Source organism: Passer domesticus, chromosome 5 (assembly GCF_036417665.1).
Source record: "Passer domesticus isolate bPasDom1 chromosome 5, bPasDom1.hap1, whole genome shotgun sequence".
Taxonomy (NCBI): Eukaryota; Metazoa; Chordata; class Aves; order Passeriformes; family Passeridae; genus Passer; species Passer domesticus.
The window spans coordinates 74069267-74082084 of record NC_087478.1 but is presented as its reverse complement, the minus strand read 5'-3'; the positions used below and the strand labels follow the sequence as shown (position 1 = coordinate 74082084).

At 42.5% G+C, this 12818-nt stretch overlaps 1 protein-coding gene across 2 annotated transcripts; it reads right to left on the bottom strand.

The window, feature by feature from the left end:
* Window positions 1-217: 217 nt before the first annotated feature.
* MANSC4 (MANSC domain containing 4) lies at window positions 218-12734 on the bottom strand. 2 transcript variants are annotated; one of them, XM_064421082.1, is made up of 5 exons: window positions 9033-12734; window positions 6338-6481; window positions 4014-4395; window positions 2184-2318; window positions 218-1266 (listed from the first exon to the last, which is right to left on the bottom strand). In XM_064421082.1, exons 2-5 carry the CDS (start codon window positions 6437-6439, stop codon window positions 602-604), a joined length of 1284 nt encoding a protein of 427 aa, XP_064277152.1. In that variant the 5' UTR covers window positions 6440-6481; window positions 9033-12734; the 3' UTR covers window positions 218-601. The 2 variants fall into 2 exon arrangements, with proteins under 2 accessions (XP_064277152.1, XP_064277153.1); XM_064421083.1 differs by lacking the exon at window positions 9033-12734 and having other exon boundaries at window positions 4014-4392; window positions 6338-7220.
* Window positions 12735-12818: the final 84 nt, after the last annotated feature.

Here is a 12818-nt window from a genome sequence, read left to right as displayed (position 1 = left end):
GAAGTTTGAATTGCCTTCTTGGCAGCACTAAAGACTATAAAGTGAACACAAGCAGAATTTTAATGGCTGTATTCAGCTTGAAGAAAGCCATCCAAAAGTACAGACCTAGTTCTTTACCAAGTGTTTCTCTGAGTTTAGGTTTAGCCTTTCTTTGCCAGTAAACATGATCATTTTGACCATTTCAAACAAAAAGACAATTTTATAAGTCACTTGTGTATTCCTGCATTACATGGGATGTTTATTCATTCAGTAGCAAATAGACAAGTACAAAAATAACCATGGCAGGATTTCTCATCCAGTTAAATAATTCTCTGCCACACAGACATGCCAACACTGCAGCTGCACTGAACCTGGGGGAAAGTATTACAGTGTTTGTCAGGCATTAATCTGCACCAGATTATGAACCAAAATGCTTCAAACAGTGGGAGGTGTGAGTGGGTGTTTCCTACCTAAAGAGACAAGGAGTTGTGCTTCATCTGCTGAGAATTAAATCATTACCAAAATATTCTGAACTAAGTTATCACTGCTTCTGTGAGAGAAGTAAACTGGTGTATGGGGTGCATTTTAAAAATCCTGTTTGTTCTAGAGCCAGGATGGTGTTTCACAGATTACCTCTGACAGGAGCATATTTTATGAGCTGTCTGGACATGGTTGTTCTTGTCCTTACGGGTTTATAGTGACCCCTCCTGCAGCCGCAGCGTCCGGCTGTGAGGGCAACAGTGCAACAGCACAGGCAGAGCAGAGAGGAGCAAAGGACAACAGGAATCAGCCAGACCCCCAAAGCTGCAGCTTCCCAGGCAGCTGCCTCGTTATCTGACGTGGAATTCCTGCCACTGTAGCCTTTGGTTTCATTGAGGTGTTGCTTGCTGCTGTTCAGGCGAGGAGGGGTGGGCACGTGGGATAACACCTGGGCAGGCTTGGGGCTCAAAGCTGAGTGTGCAGTCTTGTCTGAGCTGGTGACCGACCTGCTGCTTGTCCTCTTATCAAAAGCAATGGCTGCTGGGGAAGTTTCTGCCCTGGAATGGGCACTACCTTCAGTTCTCTGCACTGTCAGACTCCAGCTGGGGGTGGGAGTCCTTGCATGGCTGTTGGCAGCAGGTGGAGCTCGGAGCAGAGGAGAACCTGACATGGTGGCATTGGGATGTTGGCATCTTCCCCCCTCAGGGGTCTTTGTGCTGTGCTGCCTCTCAGATTTACTTGCTGAGGAGTAAGCATTTGGCTCTTGGGATTTCAGTTTCTCAAAAATGAGAAGATCTGGATCAATCCCTATTGAATTAAGATAATGTTAGTTTATTGCTAAAAGCTTGTCTGCACACCCACAAAAAGGATCCATGGAGACAGAGGCAGGGCAGGGAGCCCAAATAAACCCTTTTGGATTGGAGGTGTCACTGCCTCAGGTTATGGGGTGCAAGGAATGTGCATTTTGGGATTGCACACAACTTACTATGGGATGCTTAGGGAAGGAACCAAAGGTGAGGAAAGGGTAGTGAGGGTAGGGAAATCCAGGAAAGCTCTGTGCATGTGACAGTCTGCACCAGCAGCTAGAGGGAGGCTGCACCCTGGGGGCTCAAACATCCCAGTGGCAGCACCTGTTGAGTCTGGGGTCCAGACTGGGCACCCTGAGGTCCAGACTGGGCAGACTGAGAGCATCTCAGCCCAGCTGCTGGGGGACTTTGCATTGTATATATGTGTGTGTCTATATACACATATTTATATATTTCCACTAACACAAAAAGCAGGATGAGGCTTTTGGTGCTCCCTATGTTGGTCTGCTTCTTTATGTGTTTGTCTGTGTTACCTGTGTGCTCAAGGTGCATTTATGTAATGAAAATAAATGTTCAGCCTTGTTACTGCTTGGGTCTGGGGACATGGAGCAGTGGCAGCCTCCTCTCTCAGTCTCTCAGAGCTGGGAGGGTATTTTGGCCAGGCACAGTACTGATGAGGTACTCAGAGCATGAATCTTGAGAGCATGAATCTTCAAGCTCCTTTCTCATTCAGTGGAAGAAAGGGGGGAAGTATGTTCAGAAATAGCTATATAAATTAAAAAGGAAATAAGTCTTCATCTTTTTTAGCATTGTGTGTTACTTCAGGAGATCATTTAGCACAGCAGGTGACCAGGTATCATTTTAACATTTCCTAGAGCTGCTCTGTTTTCAGCCCTTATAAATGAAATATCTAATTACCTGTTGTGATGTTGTACAAAATGACATCAACTCCAGCCTTTAGAATGCAGCTTTCCAAAGCTGGGCAAGACATGTGCAGGCAGTTCCTGTTCTCATGAATGGCTCCATGGTAGAACACTGCTAGATTGCAGGAGACTGGAACCCATAAAGAACAAAGTTGAGCTTCTCAGCAGAATGACCATTGCATTTGGCATTTTATGATGTTATTTAACATTAGAAGTTCATTATACTTGCCCAGATCCTGTGGGAGGAGAGTCCAGATCCTGTGGGAGGAGAGTCCAGATCCTGTGGTTCTCTCATTATCATATAAATTAATTGAGCATACAGTCAAAAGAGAACTTAAATTCTTATTTTACATCTGGACTAGAACAGCCATATGAGTTCTACTTCTTTATCTCATTAAATAATAACTGATTTAAAGTCCTTTGAAATGCCCTCTAATGTCTCTGTTTTCGTTAAATAGTAACAAATTTTGTTTGACTATGTATGATTATAAAAAGGAGATTTCAAGTGACCATTTATTATCACTGTAAGTATCCAGTCCCATGTGGGGGGATATGAGAAAAAGTTTGTTGTCGAGACAGGAACAATCTTGCTGAAATGTATGTAATTTTTCTCACCTCACATTATTTAAGACAGAATTTGACTTCCCAGGATTGCTGCTGGAAGTTATTTATGTCACTGTCAGGTTGTGAAGGTCATATTTTTGCTCATAATTCAAAATATAATCTAAATTTATATTGCCTTTTTCTAGAAACTGATACCTCACTTTCATCCTCCAAAAACTTATCCCAACCTCTTTCCAGTCTGGAGAGTTTTGAAAATTTAAGCACCACAGACATGCAATTCATGTACCCTTCTAAAATACACTCCTGTACAGTACAAGTGCAATGTGATACAGAGAAAGTACAAGGCTTAGGACAAAGAATGATTTTGTTTATTTTTACTCTGAGCCTGAGTTTACCAGGCTAGAGAAAAGAGGTGGCCAGCTGAATAACTGATATTATTTATTGCTATAATGTAGCGTTACCTGGTTTGCATGGTATAAACATGGAATAAGAGAGGGCTTTCCTCCAGGAAAAGAATACTCTTGTATTTCAGAGAAGGACAAACTGTGTGTCCCCTCCACTCTCCCTCTCACCATGTCCTAGTCTGATGCCATCCTGCAGAATGCTGTTGGAATTACTGTCACTGGTTGTAATCTGTAACATAGATGGGGATGAATACTGAAGAGTTACTGTCTTAACGTTGGTATTGCCTACATGCTTTGTAACAGAGATCTACAAAGCAGACCCTAAGGTTTTAGTGTGTTCCTAGTGTAGTCTTCTGAAAAAATACAGACTATCAATTTCCTTTCTATGGGACAACAGTTGCAATGTGCCTCTGCTTTCCTGCCTGAAAAAAAAATTTATAGATCCTCCTTCCACCCCGTGTATTTCTTCTTCAAGTGAAGCACTGTTTATGTAAACATTACCCACAATGGGGGATTCAGTGTGTGCCATGAAGAACGAGCACTCAGCATTGCTCAGAAGGCATTACTCTGTTAATGTTGGTATTGCCTACATGCTTTGTAACAGAGATCTAAAATTGCAAAGCAGAACCTAAGATTTTAGTGTGTTCCTAGTGTAGTCTTCTGAAAAAATAGACTATCAATTTCCTTTCTATGGGACGACAGTTGCAATGTGCCTCTGCTTTCCTACCTGAAAAAAAAAAAATAATTTATAGATCCTCCTTCCACCCCCGGTATTTCTTCTCCAAGTGAAGCACAGTTTATGTAAGCATTACCCACAATGGGGGGTTCGGTGTGTGCCATGAAGAAGGAGCACTCACCGTTGCTCAGCAGGCAGCAGGTCCTGCTGCACTGCTGCGGGGAGATTGCCGCGTACCCCCTCAGCAGCTGCGCTCCCCTGCGCCGCGACTCCCGCACGTCCACCAGCAGCCCTGGGAAGCGCCGGATCCAGCAGTTCTTGTAGAAGGCAGTGGGCGAGCAGAGGCACTGGGAGGCCCCAGGCAGGCCCAGGAGCAGCAGCACTTGTGCCGCTGCCAGCAGCAGAGCCATGGCCCCGTGGCAGGGCCTCAGGGAGCCGCTCTCTGCTCCAGGGCTGCAGCAGCACTGCCGAGACCGGCCCTGCAAAACTGAGGATGCTGCCAGGGGCATGAGCCAGGGCAGGGTCTCCTCCAGACAATGCCCATGGTGCTGTTTGGGCAGCTGCTGAAAGAAAGCAGGCGTTTAATGAGCTACAGAAAATTATAAGAGTTATTATCGCTGTTCTCTAAATAGTTATTTGGAGGTGGGTTTTGAGACACAAAAGGGACAGGCTGTTTTTAGTCATTCAGAGAACTTGTTTCTGTGGTTCCCTCTTTGTGTCTCTTGTCCTCAGACCAAGCCACGCAGACAGCCTTGAGATTTGGTGAATAACAGCAAGCTCAGCACCTTGTTCCACCTCACTTTGTTCAGGAACACTGCTACACTCAGTACAGGGAAACAGCTCTGCCCAGGATCTGAACACTTTGAGTTATCTGGTGGCTGCAGAAATTTGCCTTCTCATGCTAGCACATGAACAGAGGTGGAGAACTGTTCCCCTTCCTACAATATTTTGATTGCAAGAATAGTAAAATTTTCTTTTCAAAGATCTAGAACCAGATGAACTCTCTATGAACCTCCACTCAAGCTATGATTGTGTTCTCCCCCTAATGTTTAAAAATACTGAGCAGTCCATACAAGGTTTTTAGTTAGGAAAAGGCCTGTCAGAAAGAAAACACAGCTGATACACAGGGAGGTGATTTTTCAAGTACCTGGTCTGAAACCTGAAACTCCCACATTTTTTTCTTAATAGGACCAAGTCTGATCCCCGCTTCCCATGTTACACTTTTCATACATAAAAGTTTTAAAATATTACAATAAATGAGTTGATTTAAACCCAGTGGGCTGTACAGTGAGGTTGAGAGATTTAGGCAGAAGTATAGTATATATATATAGAATATAAAAATTATGTGTTCAGTATATAAGAATATTTTACACAGTGTTTTTACTCTTGAAGATTGAGATCAAAGAATTTCCTCCTTTCCATGTGAAGTGTAGATCAGTTAAGTGGAGTGGGGAGAGCCTCAAACTCATTTTAATTCTTTGGTCATTACAGATGATGTTTGTTTTCACAGAACTAGGCTCCCAGTTTGGAAATTAACTGACAGGTGTAATATTGTGTTCCTTACACAGCTCACTGGAAGATAAAAAAGCCCAGAGCAGATTAACCCCTGTTGATCTAATAGCAAGGCCAAGGCATTATTTTATTCAATATATATTATATTATTGGAACTATAACTAGGAGGATTCCAAATAAATGTCTGTTGTGGGGAATACGAGAAATAAACTGTTAGGAAAAGGGTAAGTGGGTAATTTTTCAAGCCTCTATTGTGAAAAGCAGCTCTTGGCACTCTTTTGTTGTTTTATTTAGTTTTGTAGTTTGATATTTTCATCTCTGTGATAATCAGCACTTAAAACCTTAAATACATTTTAAAATACCTGATAGCTTGCACTCAGTGGACTGCACAGGGAAGCTTTTAGACATTTATCTACCATTACTACAAGTGCTATTGACAGTGTATTTTTGTAATATTTATTTCAGCTTTCCAAATATCCCAAGGTATTACTTGATTTGGAACACACTCAAAATTTTGACAGACATGCCTGTATTTTGGCATTACTTCCTGTAGTATGAATTAGTATGATTTTCAGATCTGTTTTTTTCTGTAAGATTTGCATGCAAAAATGTTGATTTCTGATTGCTTTTCTCACTCCTACTCTTCCCATATCTCCAATGAAAAGAAACCTGGAAGACTCTGAATAATCTGGGGAAGCACTTAACAAGGAGATGAAAAGTCTTCTTTCCTCCTCCTCTTTTCCTAAATAAATTTTAAGGGCAAAAATAGCTGCAAGAAAACTTTCTTTTTAATGAAAGATAAAGTGATTAAAACAAGTAAATAAATGGCTGCTTTAGGCAATTTCCTTTAAAAACAGAAACTTCTACTAAATTTCACCGTCTTTGCCAGCTTCCCCTTAATTTCACTTTGACTTTTCAATGGGAAATGTAAAGAATTAGTGCTGAAATTTTAATTCACAGATATTTTGCAAGAAGGAAATGGCCAAGTCTTACCTGCAAACCAGCGACTGATTTTCCATGTGCTCTGCAAAGAGGGACCAAGAGGCTGCCACTGATACAGGGGAGTCTGTGGCCAGCACCAGACCAGCGCTTCATGTTATTTAGGAACTCCTTTCATCCGACTCCTCACATTTCCTCCTGGAAAACAAAAAGGTAGGGGGGCCTGTTTCCTGTGAGAATATGAATGTTTCTGCAGGCCTTTCAGTAAAACAGATCTAAATGGACCTGCCACGTTGGAGCAAAATGATCTTTTTCATGATCCTTCTTATAATCAGAAACAGTCCCTGAAGTTTCCCACCTGGGCCAGCAGTGAGAATGGCACAATCCAGGAGCTTCCCAGCACAAAGGATTCATCATCAGGCATTAACTCTTTTTTTGCCAAACAGAAACAAAAGCATGCACTTTTTCCATATGAAGTAACAGACATGTCTTGATTTTTGGAACTACATTTAGCTTTTATGGAATATATGGTTCTATCACTCGGAATATGTAAAGACCAGAAAGGATCTATTTAGTTGTAGAATTGTGGAATGGTTGGAAGGGACCTCAAAGCTCACCCATTTCCACCCTCTTGCCATGGGTAGGGACACCTTCCACTAACCCAGGTTGCTCCAAGCCCTGTCCAGCCTGGTCTTGGGCACTTCCAGGGATGGGGCAGCCACAGCTTCTCTGGGAAACCTGTGCCAGGGCCTCACCACCCTCACAGGGGAGAATTTCATCCTGATATCCCATCTAACCCTGCTCTCTGTCAGTGCGAAGCCATTCCCCCCGGTCCTGCACTACATCCCTTGTCAGGTCTCTCTCCATCTTTCTTGCTCCCTTCAGGCACTGGAAGGCAACAATGGGTTACACTGAGTCTGTCTCTTCTCCAGGTATTGTGTGACAGAGCAGTTGGAAGGTGACAAGCTGAGAAGTGAGACCCAGGCAGTTTCCCAGGTGAGGTATGAACCTGCCCAAGTCCTCCGGTGAATGTCAGTAATTAATTTAATGAAATGTGCAGCATAATCCCATGTGACATCAGCATGAAGTTCCCTGCCTGTGTTATCTCCACATAAGTAAACTGATTTTCAGGCCTGTGTTAAAATCATCTTTATCTCATTTTTCTGAGATTCACTCATGTATTTTCCCTTTATTATAGTAGTGGTAAAGTCAAAGTTTTAAGTAAGCCAAGTATATTGATAATTTCAGAATATGTCACTGTAACTCTGTTAAGGTATAAAAATTATGAAAGACTAATGTAATGAATCATGAAATAATGAAATGTAAATATGTGGGAAAAAATCAAACCAAGTCTGACATGATTCAAATAATGTGCTTGCTTTCTTTCTTCTTTAAAATTTTCCTTGAAATCAAAACTCTCTTGCAAAATATCTAAATTCCAACAAAACAGCATTTTTTGAGAGAATTGCTTTGTCAAAAACAGCTATTAGTGGTCAGGTTTTGGTTTGGAGCAATGCATCATATTTTTAGTGACTCTGACCTTCTCTGAGGTTAGGGACAATTGGATCCGAAGATTCTGGTTTCAGTCCCATCCCAGCAACATGGTAAAAAGAGGTGAAATATTACAGTTTCTCCTCCTGGGGCTTCATACAAACCATTTTTAAACCCTTGTTTCCAAGGGTTGCCAGGCCCTGAGAGTCTCTCGGAGCTTGGCTTCAGACTAATCTGGCCAAACCTCTGCTGCAAGGCTGGGAGCTGTGTGTTCAAGCAAAGAGCAACACAAGTCTTAGCCAGATTAGATTTATACAAATGTATATCTAGTGGCATTGCAGATTAACTTGAGCCAAGTTTTATGAAAAAAGCACAATTTTTAGCAAACGCTAATGAACAGATGCTGATTTATGGCAGAACTTAAACTAGGCAAAGGGGATGGGATTTCAATCTTGTGGTGAATTTTACAGAGCTGGATACTGAGTGGAAGTCCTCCACGTGGATTACCATTCATTTTACATAGTTATTATGTACTAAAATTCAGCACTGCCTGTCTACACCAGGATTAAAAAATATCTGCTGTTTTAAAAGCACCCAGTTCTCCTTCAGGCACAGCTGCACAAGAAATTCCTGGCTGTGGATGCACAATGCATTTGTGCAGAGTAAACATCCCTAACAGGATACAGCAGCAGACAGAGCACTGCAGCAGCCTGACCCCCATTCTGGTTTTGTCAGGGAACATTCATTTCACCTGAGGGGGTTTCAAGGAAATTCTTTAAGGGGACTGTGGTGTAAAAAATGGACCAGGTTGAAGGCCATTGCAAGGATTTACACTCTTCCACCTCCACTCTGCTGTCTGGGGCCTGGACTTCCTCATGATCCACAGAGAATGCCCACCACACACAGACTTTTTGCTGCCCAGACAGAGCTCAGGAGCACACAGTTTAGTATTAATCACTCAGATGTGACTAATAAGTACTTGATAATAAACAATCTGTTTTCAAAAAACATGCGACTCCAAGTATCTTTTCAGTAGTGCTGCAACATACTTTTATTGCAAAGAATAAATAAACAGCACATTAAAAGCAGAAAAAAAACCCAGAAAATATTAGGGAATAATGTCTGAGCAAGTGCTATTCACAATAAGAGTGCTTGCTTTCTATTTTTTTCTTTTTTTTTTTTTTCTTTTTAATAGCATTGCTAATGGCACTGGGTAAGAAGTGATTTGTTTGGCTGTGAATCAGAAAAGAGAAATTACCTTTATTCAGCAGGTCATCCTTCACAAATGCTATAATTTGGCTGAAGTAAAATTATGCTCTGGTCAGTTCCTCTCAGAAATGCCAAGATCTTTTAGAACACCAGAATTTTTAAATGCTGAAACACTGCAGGTTAATTCCTGTGTTCCACATATGCTTACTTTGTATCCTGTGACAGGGAAAATACTGAACAATGGCAGAAGTTGGCAAATCCTTTCCAAAAAAAAAATTCCTGTCTTGAGTAATTCCACTGTTACTCAATGCACAGGTCCCTGGCAGTGCAGTACAATTCCCTGGCGTCTCAGAGGGCAGAATGTTGCACTTTATATTTTATATTAGAGAGCATGGATACTTTAAATATCCCCAGATTCAGTTCCAGTTCACTCTTTAGACTAATAAGGCTGAAAGGAATTCAATTTTTCCATTATTTTTTTTTTTTTTTTCACTCAGTGTGGTCCTTTCATCAGAGCATTCAGGTTGGTGTTACTCTCTGGTTCTCAAGTATTATCCAGTGTCTCCCTGGCTTCACTTTTCTTTGTAGCAGTAACTCCTCCTGAGTCTCTGTGATTCCATGTTTTTGCTATGCTGGGAAAGTCAGAGGGCTACAGAAATGTGTGCCCAGGCAGAGAAAGGCTGAGATTCTCTGTGTCATGGCTGAATGGTCTATTACAATGGAGTGGCTGTATGAAAAAAGCTTCTTCTATTTCCACGTCTTTTTAAAAGAAAAGAGTGATCTCTCTTTGGCCTTGGAAGAAATTCAGACATTAACTACAAGGAAATAGTTCAGGCACCAGACACAGGGAAAAATTATGTAGCACAAATGGCCAAGGCAACCCTGGAGCAAGAGAGCCTTTACTGACACTCTGGTGTCACAGTCCCTTTCTTGGCACTCCAGAACCCTTTTTCTTGGTATCAATTTTTCTCTCAGGTACTGTAAAGACAGGCCTGAACTGTCTAAAACACCTTGAAGACTTTACCCCAGAAGCCAAAGTCTAGAAGACAGGTATTGAAATGCTGAGCAGCATTTGTCTTCCTCTCTGAGTGTCTTGTTCTTCAGGACATGTTCTTTTGTCATAAACTCATTTAACATTTTAGATTTAAAATCTACTATGATTGTTTTCATATTTGATGCTTCAGCATGTTCTTGAAGGATGATAGATAGTCCTTCATATTTGTTTCAAAGATCATGCAAACCTTTTATGGCTCTGAACTACACATTTCAGCTTTGTAGCTCTAGAAATAGAGTTCAAACTCTGGAAAATACATTTCTTATTCACTTAAGGTAAAACCAAGATGATCGCTGGTGAAACAGCAAAGCCTTTTCTTTGATTCCATTATATTAACATGTATTGTTGATCTTAGAAGAAACCAGTATAACCTTAGAGTGGAAGACAGACAAAATTATCTCCACAAGAGTGGAACAAAAGAGTAGCCCTTACCTTGGTGCCTTTGCAGTGTAAGTACTCTAGAAGCACATCACACAGGCTGACTGATGAGTGTAGGAAAAACAAGGGACCTGTCCTGTCAGCACACTGGCTGAGCACAACTGCCCAGCCCTGAGCCTGGAAAAGGCACAGAGAGATAACAATCAGCCCAGTAAAAACAACTGGGTAAGGAAACAGGCTTTTTGTAAAAGTGGCCACTTAGTACTGCTGACCTCCTGGGCATGTGAGAGCTCCTGGGGAAAGCTGTGGGAGTCAGGGCCATTGAAAGTTTGCTGGCAGGAATAAAACACTACTGCATGCCAGAATTGATCCAGCTCATTAACAAACTTCATGGACTGTGAGGAAGAAGGACTGGAAATCCCAGGCAGAGTGGCAAGCATCTGGCAACATACAACCAGAGAAGAAATATTCCATCCACCCAGGCTGTGGTGTCAACACTTTGAGGCTGAACTTACCATAACTGACTACATGGAAAAAACCATTCACCAATTAGGAACTAACTAACAAATCCATGAAACATAAGAGACTCCAAAGCAGATGTCTAAAGATGGCAATTCTGCTGTATCCCAACAGGACAGCTTGCTGGCCATGCCAAACATGAGATCTCTGTTTTCCTTGGGAGTAATCATGATTAAAATTGCTTGAAATGCCTGCCTGTGGGAATTAAAGGACAAGAAATAACTAAAGGATGGACTCTTACTGAGGTGGTGAGACACTTGTTGTGTGGGATAATCTTTTGAAGGCTGAACCTGAAGCAGAGAAAAAAACAGCCAAGTACTCAAACTTCAACTAGGTGTAAAAAACTCAAGCAAAATGTTGTGGTGCTTTATTTAGAACAGAAGACAGGAAAGTGGAATGTGAATATTAAATAATGAGGAAGACTGAAAGGAACACAAATCAAGCAAACACATTAGTAGGAAAGAGAAGGTGAGAGGTGATAGTGACCCAGCTAATGAAGAGACCTCTTTTGGTCTGGTTGAGATCCTATAGAAAAGGATTTCAGAACATGAAATGGGCCCCTCAAAAGCAAGATTGCAAAGATGCTTTGAAGTGAGATAGAAAACAAGCACACGGAGAAATCTACTTCACCTCAAAAAATGCTTTTATAGAAGTCAGCAGCAAAGAACTGCTGTAACTGAGATTGACATTTGTGTCATCTCCATGGGCTAGAGTTAAGAAGATCAACAAAACAATAAACGATAAAGGATCACAGTCATTTCATAGTGGAAATGCTAAAAAGTAATCAGCCCTGTCTTCCTTAAAAGAGAGGGAAAAAACCCCGACAAAACAGATTATTGCCATTGAAATGTTTTAATAGTGGGGAGAAAAAATCCCTTCTGAGCAGAGAAAATAGGGAGTTGTCTGAAAACTGAGCAAGCTGCACAAACTGGGCATGAGTCACACTACCGCTAAAGGGAAGGAGTTTCTATGGTCTGCAATATCTGAAGGAAATATCTTTGTAAAGATAAAAAATATATTTTAAACATCTTTATAGTACGTATCAGCATATGAGAATGCAGGCATGACAGACTTCTCATCTGTTTCGGCAGATGGTAGGGTTTTTTAAAGTAGAGGACTGTTATTGTGTTTGAAGAATATAACAAGGCAAACAGTAAATTGATCATTTTACCCTTGCCCAAGATGCTCGGTTGTTAATTTGCTCTTTCCTTGTTCATGTCAAACAAACTCAGGACCCTGGTAGGTAGCTCACTCATGAGATGTCCTGTTCCAGGACCTCAGTGTGAATAGAAAAGATGGAGCAGCAGAGCAGGTTATGCAGGGTGTTCACAGGGCACACCAGGGGCTGGGGCACGCAGGGAGGTGGGAGGGTCAGAGCAGAGTCACGTATGGCACTTGCCGTGGCCGGGTCCCTCTGCTGCGGGGCATTCAGCTCGGGAAAGGAGTGCGAGGATGCCATGGCACCAGGCTGGCTGTGCCGCTCACCCGCTGCTTTTCCCCTGCGCCTGTGCCTCGGGAATGCTGCCCCTGGCCAGGGATGCAGCGGTACATTTATGGCAAGGGGTTAGAGCTGCGGCTGCAGCCGCGATCCCGGCCCAAATCAGGAGAGGGGCGCACCAGGGGGGATCGCTGCGCCTCCGGGCTGTCCCCTGGAGCCAGCTCCGGCCTTTCCACCGTGTCCCTGACACCCACCCTGGCTGGGCCCGGGGATGCCCTGACGGCCCCCCCGGCGGGCAGCGCCGGAGCGCTCAAACATTGCCTTTTTCGGGCTTTTTTTCTCTTTCCTCCCTGTGTGCCGGTTGTTTGGTTTGGTTTTTTTTTTTTTTTTTTTTTTTCGCTTCGCCTTGTCACTCCTTGCAGGGCCGGAGCGGCGGCAGCGCCTCC

Excerpts from the sequence above, each read along its gene's own strand:
- MANSC4 (XM_064421082.1), bottom strand. The coding sequence starts at position 6,439 with ATGAAGCGCTGGTCTGGTGCTGGCCACAGACTCCCCTGTATCAGTGGC. Across the intron at positions 4,396-6,337 it reads AATCAGTCGCTGGTTTGCAG|CAGCTGCCCAAACAGCACCA; the intron begins GTAAGACTTGGC and ends GCTTTCTTTCAG. Across the intron at positions 2,319-4,013 it reads CTGCTGCCTGCTGAGCAACG|TCTCCTGCAATCTAGCAGTG; the intron begins GTGAGTGCTCCT and ends TATGGGTTCCAG.